This window comes from Nannospalax galili, unplaced genomic scaffold (assembly GCF_000622305.1).
Source record: "Nannospalax galili isolate Female #2095 unplaced genomic scaffold, S.galili_v1.0 scaffold450, whole genome shotgun sequence".
NCBI classification, from domain to species: Eukaryota; Metazoa; Chordata; class Mammalia; order Rodentia; family Spalacidae; genus Nannospalax; species Nannospalax galili.
The window spans coordinates 231,271-245,849 of NW_008329134.1; the positions used below are offsets into that span (position 1 = coordinate 231,271).

The window sequence follows — 14,579 nt, forward strand, 5'->3', positions numbered from 1 at the left end:
AGCACTAAAATAAATGTAACAATCATAAAAGCCTATTCATGCATATAGCAAAGTTATGGATTAAGTTAGTGAAGTCTTAGCCTTGCTTTCTTTACCTGCAGTTAAAAAAAAACTTGAATATAATCTATAACATTCTAAAAGACAAGTACATGTTTTAAGAGTGCAGAGGAACAAAGTGTTGAGTATTTTCATATGTAAGACACTCAAGTTTTCAGTAATACACCCTATGCTTTCCAAGACCATAGTCTAAGATGCTGATCCCTTTAGAATCTCGTCTATCCCAATGAAGCTTCGGCAAAAGGAATGACTGATGGAGCCAGAGGTAGGGGGTTCTGAGGGGTTATGTGAAAAAAAATGAAGGTTAACTGGCCAGAGTGTGATGGGACACGTGAAAAGCTATGTGGGGAAGAAAGCCTAAACAGAGACCGTGAGTAAATACACTATATGCACATGTGCATACAAAGAGATGAGGGCAGAACCCTGCCTATTTGCATTTGTGCACTAAGGCCTGGGAGTCACATCAGTGTCTGAACGTCCGTCCCATTGATCAAGTTCCCCAGAATTCTTCCATAGACTTGCTCCTTAGTCTCCTGTCATTGTGACTGAAGATCTTTGTACTAGTCTTGGCCTTTACCAAGGGTGGGGTGAGTGTTTCTGGGACGGTTCTGACTGGAGTTGGGAATAACCCTGCGGGAGCTGGGTAAAAAGACAGGATGAAATCCAGGCCCTAAGCATTAATAACATATCTTCCCTACCATCAATACTTCCGTATGAACATCTGCTGTTTTAGAGAGAATGCTATACTTTAAACTGTCATTATTACTAGGAACACTGAAAGATACATTACCACTAATGTTTTTATTATGGCATTTAGGAAAAAGGAGTTGAAATGGAATTTTCTTAGCTTTTTGTATTTAGGCGATTTAAATTAGCCTTTCTGAACTTTAATCTTCCTGTTTGTAAAAGGGTGATGATGGTAACTACGATATGGAGTTGTTGGAAAGATGAATTTGATACTGCATGCAAAGTGTTTGCTAAGGCGCTTTCGGCTAACCAGACTCAAAAGCTGGTGGTAGCGATTAGTCTGGGAGTTACACTATGAAACAGTTATGTAAACAAAAGTATAACTCTGGGCCACATAATTTAGACATATAAAAGGCCTATTTAGTTGTTATTTCCCCTTATAAATAGAAGAACCAGAGGTTTGGGTCAAAAAGTGTGATACCATTACTCGTGTTGATTTCTGGAGATGCAGAAGTGTCTGACTCATGCCTAAATGATATAAAATTTAAAATTTCTCCATAGTACTTGATAGGAAAAAATGAAGAGCATTTAAAAATAATCAGGTAAATATTCATCTAGAGGCGGTGTCAAGGTAACCTAAGACACAGAAAGCTTCAGACTAGTTGCATATTTTACACATATGACTGTACAAACAAGGAATCAAGTGAAATGCATCTGCTTCTACTGGTTTTGGCCAGTGTTGCTAGGAAAGAGGATCCTTTAAAAGATAAATCTGGGGTAACTAAGATAAAAGTATTCTTCTAAGTTATTAGCAAGTACATTCTTCTTCGATTTATCCAATAAATCACACCAGTGACATGTACAACAGGGCCATTCCTCTAAATATGTGGAATAATGACCAATAACACAAAAAAGTATATGATATATCACCCAATATTCTGATATCACAAGAACCCAAACATTGCCTAAAATCCTACCATAATTATGACTTATCTCCCTAAGGTTCTATGATATGACATAGGTCTAAAATTATGCCAGCATTTTAGTTTTGCTCAAAGATTCCTTCCTAGATGCACCACAGCATCCTTCCAAATACACTGTTGGAGAAATCACATCAGTGACTTGGCAAAACTTCAAAAGAATAGCAGGATATCTCCTTTAAGTAAAGAAGATTCTCTTTGTTTCATAATAGAGTGGTTCCTCCTGTCTCCTCTGCCATTGGTCAAGGATTACATTAGACTGCTACTACCTCAGGTAAAAAATGGCTAAATAGAAGAAGGCTAGATAAGAAATGAGCAGCTAGAAGTTAAATGTAGCTGCATACAAAGAGAATTAGCAGGTGAAAGGCATTCCTAGAGGGATTTCAAAGCCTGGATTTTAAATATGTCACCTGAACTTATTTATTTGTTATTTCCTTTTATTGTATTTTTTGAAACAGGGTCTAAAGTACCCAAGTTAGCCTTGAACTTGTTATATAACTGAGGATGACCTTGCAGTTCTAATCCTCTTGCCTTCGCCTTCTGAATGCTGGGATTACAGGCGTAAACTACCATGCCCAGTTTATGTGGTGCTGGTGATTGAAAGCCAAGCATCATGAATACTAGACAAGGACTCTACCATTGACTTGAACTTATTTTACATGATAATACAGTAGCATCCTTTGACTTCCAAAAGGTCCAGTGGAGTGTTCTTTGGTCTGTGTGCAGAGGTGTGCATTCACATGTGTGCATGTGCATGTGAAAGCATGAGGTCAGCATTGGCCGTCTTCCTCAGTTGCTCTCTAGCTTTTGAGATGAGGCCTTTTACTGAACTTGAAACTCACCAATTTGGACAGCAAGCTCCAATGATCCTCCTGTCTCCACCTGTCTCCAGTGTTGGGATTATAAGTGAGAGCCACCACACCCATTTTTTTTTTTTAATGTGGGTGCTGGGGATCAAATTCAGGTCCTCATGTTTGCATAGTAAGCACTCTACTGACTGAGCTATTTCCTCAGTCACCGTAGAGTATTCTATTTGAATTTCGTACATGGGAACCACACCGATTTATGTATGTCTAATACTATAGTTCTAAACTATGTGCAGGTGCTTAGGAGCACTCCAATACACCAATATACTCACAACAGCAGCATGAAATATTTTAAATTTTCAAGGGAAACAACACAGTGATGTGTTTTTCAGGTGTTCATAAACTACTGGCTGGATGTGGGTGAGTTTTAAGGTGACATTGTCACTAGTCTTCTAAATGGTGTCATATCTTGCTTAGTTCTTCAGTGCAGAATTCAGTATAGAACAGGAAATGAGGATGACAATACCTAATCTGAATACAAAGTTTGGGAAATTCCTATAAAAAAGTAATTTACTGGGCTGGAGAGATGGCTCAACAGGTAAAGTGTTGTCTATACACAGGTGTGTGAAGATCAGAGTTTGAATTCCCAGCAACATGTAAATGCCAGGTGAGCATAATGGCCTGAGTGCAATTCCTGTACTTGAAAGGCAGAGACAGGGGATCCCTGAAGCAATCCAGCCTGCTGGATAGACTAGCTGAATCAGTGAGCTCGAAATTCTAGTGAGAGATGCTATCACTGTATAAGAAGGAGAGTAATCAAGAAGACATTGAATGTCAATCTCCAGTCACCACATGTATGCAATACACACAAACACAGAAACATACATGCGCATAGGCATATACATCACACGCATATACACATGCAAAAAAGAAATCACTAAAATGATAGAAACAAGTTCCTATGTATTCATTTGTATGTATTTTTTTACTGAATGCCAAGTTGTTATGGCATAGTTATGGTGTTTAGACCTCACTATTGAATTAATAGAACTGTTAGACACTGCTTTGGGCCTAGAAGCACTGTGGGAAAAGAACCCTCTAAGGCAATAAAGTCTGGGAGCTGAGAACCTTTGTCAGCATCTGTTCAAACATTTGCTAGTAAGTTACTGTCAACATCAGACACAAATGATGCTTTGTTGCTCATTCTTCGTATCTGCCATTAACTAATCCTGGGGAAGATGTAGTAATAAAAGGTTTCATTTAAATATGTGATTCAAAGCCTACATCAACCTTCAGGAAGCAATTCAGAAAAGCCCACTTGTTGAACTAGCCCTACACAAAGACAGGGTGCAGAGGGAAGTGAGGTGTGTCTAGACAAAGCCTGCCTTCTTTCACCCGCTTTCCCATGGCCTTTATTAGCTTATTTAGTTTCAGCCGTGTACTATGTTCCCAAGATTCCTTAGACTAATTCCATTTTTCGAACCACTCCTTACCATGCTTCTTTCTTTTCAAGGTCCTTGAATAACACGGAGAATAAGCTTTTCTGTCACTTTTATTCTAAATAAATTTGTTGAGCTCTTAGGAGCTCATCGGGATAAAGCTACTAGACAGTGACAAAGAGCCTTAGCCCTCAACTTTATTGAGGAGTGTTTAAACTGAATTGCTCCATGTGCCATTTCATGGCTCATCCTGGCTCTGTGTCTTGCTCCTTTAGGTTAATTTCCTGGGACAGGAACCACTAAGCCTACAATTTAAAGTTGCACATTAACCCAAGCAGTCATAGTTAGGACGGGGCTATTGCTACATTACCATGGTTGTAGATCTGACGTAGACATTGTTTTTCAGGTGGCAGTTTCCGTCATTTGGTACCACTATGCCTGCTAATTTGCTATCAAGAGCAAGATGTGATGTCTGGTCTGTCATCACCAGCAGCAATCTTTTAGCTTCCCTTCGCCATCCAATATGACTCTTAAAATAAACATGTAATTAGACCTTGTACAATAACATGGATCTGTACTGTGGTTTTTGACTCAAGTAAACAGTATGTTTGAGTTGACAAACATTAAATCAGGCTTGAATGATGTGCTGTTTCTAAAATAGCATTCCCATGTGTTTGCATACCCTCTATTTCCCCACATCATTTGATCATGCTGGTTCCTGGCTAGGGATGCCAGTAGTCCACTGGAGGACGAACAAACCAGGTCTCCAAGCAGAACAATGGTGTGATGGGAATGAGGCAACAGGGTCTTTCCCATTCTTCCCAGAGGTCTGGTGCAAGAAAAGAACATCTCCTTTGTTAAAGCTTTTCATCTTTACCTATGTACTTCCCTCTCCCAGCCTCTGCTGCCTCTATCTCGGGCATACACCCAAATAAATAATAATGGCATTGAGTATGAGTCAAAAGGAGAAGATATTCTTCCTTGCTGTGTTTTTACTTTGTGAATCAATAAGAAAATTGAAATCTTAACTCCCTGCTGCAAAGGAGCACTCAGACACTCTACACATGAAACTTCTTACCTCACAGACAGCTACCTGAAGCATAGCATCGAAACCTCCTTCAGGGGTATCTATGTTTCCAGAGATCTTCTGTCTGTGGACTGCTTTTTCAAACTCAGTGATGTTTTCTGTCAGAGACAGCACATGGATATATCCATGGGGAGGCATACAATCTAAATTGTAGTCACTATATGGGAAAAAGAAGTGTGAAGTCTATTTTTCTATGCTTCCTTAAAATTTCCAAAATAATTCTAACAGTAAAATTGGGTGGTTGCTATGACAAGGAAGTAATTTTTTATCAGGGAAAATTTTATAACACAAAAATCTGTAAGACTAGAGAGAAGTTCAATATTGGTGACATTTCCTTGTGAGCAGAAAATTGAGCTATTAAGGTCTGATGTTCAAAAATGAAGAAGGTTGAGGATGTTTAATGAATTCAAGACAATGAAGGGTTTTCAATATGCTAATAATCATTGAATTTTTAAGAAGAACAGTAAGAATTTACAGTAATTTCCTAATGCAGTTAGCCTGGAACCACTGAGAGACACATCTGGAGCAATAATTTTGGGAATTCAGTCAAAATCTAATATTATTGTTTGATTTCTCCAAAGATATTACACTAATTTTGAAAATGATGATTGTTGTGGAATTATGAGTGAAATGAAGATGACTTTGATAAATTCCCTGAAATGTCAGAAAGAGAAACTCATTCCTCAGAAAGGCTCTCTTTCAAAGAGACGGTTCAAGCTGGGCAGAGTGGTCCACACATGGACCTGATGTGCTTAGGAGGATGATTCCTGAGTTCAAGGTCAGGCTGGGCTACAATGTAACATCTTGTCTCAGAAAAACCACAATAATTAATAAGTATATAACAAATAAATAGACAGTAGGAGACTCATGAAACTCCTAAAGAAAATAAAGCAGTTCTATACTGATAGATAATAGTTGTTCCTGTAAGTTGGGATGTGTAGAGTAAAATAATTTGTACAGTTCATGGAAGTAGAAAATATGTTTAAATAAAATGATTTAAGGAATAAGAACTATGCAGACTCAATTTTATGAAAATTCAACAACTACTATTATGTGAGACCTTGTATGGGTAAGGTGAGTTTTCTTTCCATGATGAGACATGCACTGTTTAGAATCGAATTCTCATTTTCTAATCCACAGTCTATGAGGCACCAGAACTTTCCTTGTGGTCACATCATAAACTACATAAGTAAAATATACACAGTCATAAAACAGTCGTGATGTCAAGATACTTTAAAATTTGTCAAACTGAAAGCCAACAATTTGCAACAACCAAAAAAGAGGTAAATTGAATATCCAAAAAAGTATTTTTATGCATGTCAACCCAACCTGATTATTGGGAATTCATATAAGGTTACTAGTTAGCTAAGTTTTTTTGTCACAAAGAGTGAATAAACAATCTTTGAAGAAATATAAAAACAGGGCTGCAGATAAAAGTCTTCATATAAGAGCAAAGTTCCTTCTCAAATAACTTTGTTTTTTATTTAACAAGACAAAATTAAAATATCTGGGAACTTTATATCAGAAAAAAATATTGAGATTTTATCAGAAAAATTCTTTTACTATTATCCACTTCAAATATTAGCTACCTGCATTGATTGTGAATCCGTTCAGGGTGGATGCTGATGTACGGTGAAACAGTTTTGTCCACATATGAGCCAAATCCCAGGCGAAAGTCGTGGGAGAAAAAAGCCATTTTTCTAGATAAGTCATTTCCAACAGAATTTAGTTTTTCTATATTATTGTGCATTGATGCTGATACATCAACCAGGTAATAAAGATCCACCGGGTACTTCTTCAGAGGACGAATTTTTAACATAAAATTAGCTTCAGCTCCTAATTCAAAGAAAAAAATGTCATATTGTCTTTATTTTAAGCATCTTAGGATAAGCTGTTGACATACCAGTATATCTTAAATTACATTTATTTATTTTTGCATGTGCATATGTGTTTGCATGTGTGTTTATGTGTTATGTTTGTGGTTAGTTTTTGTAACTTGACACAAACTAGAGTCACCTGGGAAAAGGGAACCTTAACTGAAGAATTTCCTCCATCAGCCTGGCCTGTGGCTATGTCTGTAGGATATTTTCTTAATTGATAATTGATGTGAGAGGGTCCAGCCCACTCTGGGCAGTACCATCCCTGGGCTGCTGTGCCTGGGCTATATAAGAAGCTAGCTGAGCAAGCCAGTAGGCAGCATTCCTCCATAGTCTTTGCCTCAGTTCCTACCTCCAAGATCCTGCCTTGAGTTCCTGCCCTAACTTCCTTCAGTGTTGAATGGTTACAACCTTGGAGTTGTAAGCCAATAAAGCCTTTCTTCCCCAAGTTTCTGCAGATCATGGTTTCATCACAGCAACAGAAAGCAAACTAGAGCAGAGGACAACTTATAGGAGTCAGTTCTCTCCTTCCACCATGTGGGTCCCAGAGATTAACTCAAGTGGTCAAAGCACCTTTATGTACTGAACCATCTCAGTGACCCTCAGTGATGTTTTAGCAAGTAGCACAATTATCACAAAATTTCACATTATTAAGTTACTTGTTGTAGTAGCCAAATACCTAATAGAATCAACTTAGGCAAGGAAGGATTTATCTCATCAGTTAGTGAATGACACAGTAAGTTAATGCATGGGGCCTGGTGTTGCCATGTTGAAGATGTGGAGATTATTAGTCTAACACACAGAGAGGGCTCAAAAAATGTATGCTGATGAAAGATCGCAGAAGCAAGGTACTGGCCTTGAGCAAAATAACTGGATTGGAAAAGACAATCACCCCTAAGACAGGTGAATAGTTTCCATGGACTCCTATGTACTGCACTTATGTTATGCAGTTTATTTAGCTCTCTGTCACTATGACTAGACTCAGGACCTGGGTTATTCCTCTAGATCCAACAGAGTTTCCAGGTCTGCTTTCAAGATACACTGGGAAAAGTCATCTATTTCAAATTTGTGAATTTCAATTTTTATAACAGTAAATAATTCTCAAATCGTTGTTTGTCCATAGGGAATATTTTAACTGAGAAGTATTTTGCAAAAATAAGTTATAATTTACATATCCTACATAATTCATAGGATGATATCCTTATTAAAAGATTTCCCTAATTTGACAGTTGGAGAGATGGTTCAATGGACAAGAGCATTGGCTGCTCTTGCAGAGGACCCAGGTTTAATTCCCAGAACTCACATGGCAACTAACAACCACCCGTAAATCCAGTTCCTGTGGATTCAATGCCCTCTTATGACTTCCAAGGGATTATTCTAAGATATGGGTGTACTTACATATATAAACTATAAAAATAATAAATATTCTTAGAAAATGTAGCAGTATTTTCTTTTAACTTCTTTTTATTACAAATCAGAAGTTTATTTAATTGAATCATGTACTCTATCAAAGCAGTAAGACTTTCCTGGCAGATAACACAAATAGAAGAAAAGAGGAACTAGTCACTCATTCCTGGTTTGCTGCATGCATAGGAAGCCCCATTATTGCAATGCTGAGTTTTGCATCCAGGAGTCATAACCCAGCCTAGCTGATTTTCTCACTCCTCTAGGAGCTGAGCTGCCTCTAAAGAGCATTTATTCTTGGTTTGGGGGTCTCTGGTGAAGTCTTGCCCCTTTGGAAATGCCCTGTCATTTAAGTAGAGCAATTAGATTTAGGAGAATATCAGAAAATGATACCCAGGGATAGAGTGGAAATGCCCTGTCATTTAAGTAGAGCAATTAGATTTAGGAGAATATCAGAAAATGATACCCAGGGATAGAGGAAAGAAAAACAGCCTCAGCTAGAGAGTGTAGTTCATGTGGAAGGGCTTGAACTTTCACACATGGGTCAGCATTTAAAAAAACGTATAAAGTGCATAGTTTATTTTTTGACTGTTGACTTCGGCATACTGCTAAAGGCTGTAAGCACTGACCATGTGGTATTTTTATCTCGGTGAATCATTGCAGTTTATGGGGGCTCTGTCTGAAGATGAATAGCAGTCTGTCCTCCCCACTCCTCTGCCTCCCAGGCATTGCTAGATGCAGCAGCTATTCAGTATATCGTGCAGGGAGCTCAGCACAAATGCGGGTTGGTGACCTCGGTGAAAGGCAGAGAGTCTGAGCAGCATCAGCAGCCGCACAGTCCTTGGAGACCTAAGCTACTGAAGCACTCCAATCAAATGCCAGCCATACAGGGAACTTCTGTTGACAAGACCTGCTCACAGCCTCAGTGGTAAAATCTGTTCTCAATGGCTCAGCAAAGAAGAGACCATGAGAAACCTTGTCAAAAGGTGAGAGTATGCACATAGGGGCTGCTGTTGGGTGATCCCAGATTACCTAGATGCTGGCCTCAGCACAAGTGCCAGGGTCAGTTGAAGTCTCAACATGAGATGGAACCTCAATAAGACAAGTTGTAAATAAAGAAAATATGGGCCTTTTTCTCACTGCCTGGGGGAAAAATAATTGCTACTTTCAAATTTTAAGACCTTTGAACTACCTGTGAGGTTCTAGCTAGTTCAGGGTAGATAACATGTGATAGGGTGATACCCTCTCAAACTCTACTTTGCTTTTTGTTTGTTTGTTTAGGTATTTTGATCTAGGATCTCCCTGTAGCCACAATTGGCCTAGAACTCACTGTGTAGAACAGGCTGGCCTCTATCTCACAGAGATTTACCTGCCTTTGCCTCCTGAGTGCATGTGACACCATGCCTGGCTCCCACTTTGCCTGGATTTCTACCCCAGTGCCTGTGTGCTTGAGACATTATCCATAATACGCTCTCAAGTTTCCTTTGGATTATATAATTGTATACATGGGATAAAAAAGAGACAGGTTTTTTTAGGCATCAGTATCCATAGTTAGAGGTGGTAGTAACATCTTTTCATGGCTATGTAAATATTGTGTGCCTATGTACAAGCTCCACTTAGTTTATCCTGGGATGCAACCACAGAGCCAATAACCAGGTGAAACTAAAGAGGGTTTGTTTAATATAGGTCAGAAAGAAACATATCTAAATACATGGATTAAGATTTGTGGCTGTCACCATTGTGGTGTTATTATGGAAGGAAGCAATGTCTTGATGCTAGAGGAATTATGAGAGAGGACCTGTATAGAGATGGACTGTGTTCATATATTCCACACAGCTGGTTTGTTTATCTCATCAAACTATGAAGACATTCATGATCAAGGTGTTCATGAAATATTACTGTATCTCTATAAAGGTCATGGGTAACTGCTGCTGGATTACACTATGTCCTCTGGTCCTAGACCACGATTTAGACTAGAACTTTTAGACTTGGAATTGGCTTGTTTTTCAAGTTGTGTTGTCATGGACCCATGCTAAAAGAATATTATGTATACCATCTATAAAAGTGAAATATACAAGGTTCTGCAGTGAAAGTGTATTTAATTATCACAATGTTGAAGGAATTGTTCCATTCCAAGAAATAAACAAGTTTTAGCTGAAGAATGATTCCCAACTCCAACCTGCATTGAGAATCCATCTAAATGAGATTGAATTGATCAAAAAGTTGGGGATGATGAATTATAAACTGGTATTCAAAAAACACTCACATAATCAGATAACTTCATAGAAGACCTTAATCACTTTCTTTCACTTAGGGTAGGTGTTGGACAGCTCTGAATTTGAATTTAAGTCAACAAACTAACTTTTTGAATTTCAAGTTGATTGGGAAGTTTATAGTGATGTGAATTTGTGAGGGTTTTTGTTTTTTGCTGTAATATGGGACATTAAAAAAATTCTTTTGGTCTTTTTGAGACAGGGTCTCCCTGTAGCCCCAGCTGTCCTATAACTTACTATGTAGACCAGGCTGGCCTTGAACTCAGAGAGATCCGCCTGCCTCTGCCTCCCAAAATCTGGGACTACAGGCGTGTGCCACCACGGCCGGCAAACTTCAGAAGGTCCATAACTTAAAAGTTTTCATGTAATCTCATTAAAGAATCACTTATATTTGGACAAAGTAGGTGAATATAACTTGGGAGAAGTGTGAATCATGGACTTGGAGGAACCTTGAGCAACATTTGATGAAAGAGTGACCACAGCCTAGCTTGGGGTGTTAAGCTTATTTGACTTCCTATCAGTGGTCCCAGGATCCTACCAAAGGAATTATCCTTTAAAATTTTTGATTTAGTTTTGCTTAATGTGCATAAGTGTTTTGCCTGAATGCATGCATGTAAGTGAACTACGTATGTGCAATGCCCAGAGGTCAAGAAAGGGCATTGGAGCCCCTGGAACTAGATTTAAGGATAGTGTTAGCTGCCACATGGGTGTTAGGAACCAAACCCAGGTCATTTGCAAGAGCATCCAATACTCTTAAGTGCTGAGCTATCTTTCCATCCCTGCCAAGGAACTATCTTTAGTATGACATGAAAGTAACAGTGGAACTGTACTGGTAGGTCACTGAACTCTGCCCTGAAGTGGCAACACCTTCAGGATCATAAAGTGCTCTTGGTTCTGCCCAATGGTTGATTGGGAGTGGTGAGGAGGGAAGCAAAATGAGGGGCTCCACTTCTGATCTTTCCTCCTGTAAGAATAATTTCCATTCCACTCCTCATCACTGGTGATATATGATTTATGAGGTGATTTTATCCTAAGAATCATAAAAAATTAATAGAATTCCTATTGTTACTTTAAAACTAACTGGGCTCTTTCAACTATTCAATATCATCAAAAAGTTTCACTTAATTTTATTTTCTATATAAATGAGGGTAAACTAACCTGAAGGTTACTTTCAAAATACTTAAATTGTAAGGTATGATAGGTTAATATTTAGAATGATGTTTAATAGAATATATTAGTCAGTGTGCTCTTAGTTCACATGAGGCTAATCATAACTACTCATCACTTTTTTGAGTATTGAGGATAAAAAGCCTCAGCTATGTAGCTACTTTATTTACGTTTCTGCTATCTTTATCAGTCTCTGAAAACAACAAAAAATTTTGTACAATGAGAAGTGAGATTCTGATGATGCCTCACTTGATTTTGCTCAAGTCCTTTGATGCTGTGGTGTGATGCTTCTTTATCTCCACCAGATTTCTTTTTAAGGAACACAGGTAAATGGGAAGGACCTACTCAGGCATGTGTTTTTGTGTCTTTAAACATCCTCCTGGATGAAGGGCAATCTAATTTTCTTTTTTTGTGGGATTTAATTCACAATTTCTAATCAATGTTATATCTAATCCCTGCATCAAAGAGTTAATTCCTACCACTAAACATACTTGATAACAATTTTAAGGCCAACTATGAGGAAAATAGTTATAGCTGACTATAATCTGGGGCTAACCATAACATTTCCATCTTGGTATTTTCTTTCCTTTATGAATCTTCTTCTCTCTTCCCTCCCCTTCCACCTCCTCTCCTTGCCAACTTTTCTTCTTATTGTTGTTTGAGACAGGATCTCAGTATGAAGCCCAGGCTGGCCTCAGATTCAACTCAAATCCCCTCCCCTCCCCTTTCCTCTTCCCTCCCTTCTGCTCATCTCCCCTCCCCTGCCCTTATTGTCTTTTGCCAGAATAATTTGCCAAATCACTTCACTGTCCAACTTGGTAGTGTTGCTGTCTTATAATCACTATTTACACCACCAACTCCATCTTTCTAAAATTCAAAGTTGTGTATGTCACTGCCTGCTTAAGATTTGCCAGGTGGCTAATGCCCAAGTGGATAAACATGGAAGGTAAAGTGCCTCATTACCTTGACCCCAGCTGCGTCTTAAGCTTTAGCAAAACGAAACTGTTTGTAAGTCTCCACGTACACTCTGCAGTCCACACTTCATGTTTCTGAGCCTTCCTCTGCCTCTGGTATGCTAACCTCCCTTTTTTTATATAATTGCTACTTCAAGTCACTGTTCAGATATCTGCTCCTCCCTGCACCATGCTGAGCTGCCTTTCCTTGTGTTTCTAAGGCAACTGGATCATACCATCATTATAATGTTTAGCATGTAATTATAAGAGTCCTAGCATGACAACTTTATCTTCTTTCAGTGTCTAAAGACTACTCTAAGAAATAGTGCATGTAGTCTACTTAGCACTGCATTTGGCACACAGTAAATATGTATGTCTTAGTAATTATTGCCATTACCGCCTCTAGCATTTGCATAGCCACTTATAAATGTTCAGTAACTACACTGTGCTTGAAACACATTTGACTCAGCATTTCAAAAGGCCCAGAAAGAAGCTGATTCCTAAGACTTCTTCCTAACAGTGTAGGGAGAGTTGAGTTTCTCTGAGAGGCAAAGAGCATTATCCTGTCCCAAATGCTCAGTGTCCCATGTGTTCTCTCTCTCTCTCTCTCTCTCATGAAACTGCCTCCCTCCCCAGACCTCACTGCAGACACATGTCTTTTGCAATTCTAAAGGATCAGGTCTACATTCCTTTCAATTAACCTCAAAGGGAAAGAATGAGTTGTAACACAGTGAGAAGAGAAAAAGGGCTTGGGGGAAGTTGAGGACTGACTTACAGGTATTGCCAGTGGTTATCTAAATAGCGAAATGAAATAAAAGTGGTTTGAATGAGGTTTTAAGTACTCAGATAGGACATGAACATCTCTGTTGTGGTTGATGAAACCATAAGATAATGTTGAGAACTGTAGGAAGAAACAGAAAGAAAAAAGCAAGTGTGTTTTTCTTATATTTGAACAGGGAAAAGAAGCCACCCCCCAACTTGGTCTAGTTTAAAAAATGAAGACACAGACTCCAGTACATTTCTGAATTTGGGTGAGAAATTGAATAGGAATGTGTGCTGGGAGTTGGAAGGGAAATGTGTGAGCTTCCTTTTGCATCAAAACAGCATGCAGAAGATCTGCACAAGCCCAAGCCAGAAAAATCCAGCATGGATAGAGGAGGGCAAGAAGGCCCAGCCCTCACCGAGGAGCTATTGCAACAGATAGCTGTTGGGAAAGGGAGAGTCAGTTTTCTTTAAGAGTATAATGCTGAGTGGATTTTAAGTTGATTTTCCGAGGTGTTTTTGCCAAAGCAATGGAAACCTAACTGGCATACCCAGCAAATGTATTTTTCACATAAATATGCTGCTGTGTTCAAATATACATGCATGATGTGTTTCAATAAACAGTTTTTTTAAAAAAACTGCATTTGAACTTAATTGGGATTATCTCATATTTACTGATTCTATTGAATTTAACAATGTTTATAGAGAACTGTTAATTATAATATTATCTTCCTGTTCAGGAACACAATATTCTTTTTATTTGTTTGGAGATAGTGGTTCTTAGCACATGCAGTCTAATTTGATTTTCTAAAATTGTATTAAAGATTTACTAGGTTACACTAACCTTGTAACAGCTGAGTAGCTTCTAGGCCTGCTTTAAATCTGTGTTTCTGTGACATAGGGATAATGTATTTCTTGAAAATCTGAATGAACATGAAAAATTTCTTATCATGTGAGTATTTAGATCTAATGTCTTCAAGGAGTATTTCTTCTTTTATTAGGGAAGTGTCTATAATTTTTAAATTATAAATATATGCAATTTTTATACTTCTTATATATTTTTATATTTTGGGGGTTTTACTTCTTC

At 38.3% G+C, this 14,579-nt stretch overlaps 1 protein-coding gene across 2 annotated transcripts in view; it reads right to left on the reverse strand.

The window, feature by feature from the left end:
- Itgb8 (integrin subunit beta 8) overlaps positions 1-14,579 on the reverse strand; it is an 87,747-nt gene that overhangs the window by 29,027 nt on the left and 44,141 nt on the right. For both annotated transcript variants that reach the window (XM_029563256.1, XM_008832591.2), the window contains exons 4-6: positions 6,646-6,892; positions 5,048-5,213; positions 4,340-4,498 (exon numbers count right to left, since the gene is read on the reverse strand). In XM_029563256.1, coding sequence (XP_029419116.1) covers positions 4,340-4,498; positions 5,048-5,213; positions 6,646-6,875 — 555 coding nt within the window. In that variant the 5' untranslated portion in view covers positions 6,876-6,892. The remainder of the gene's footprint in view (positions 1-4,339; positions 4,499-5,047; positions 5,214-6,645; positions 6,893-14,579) is intronic.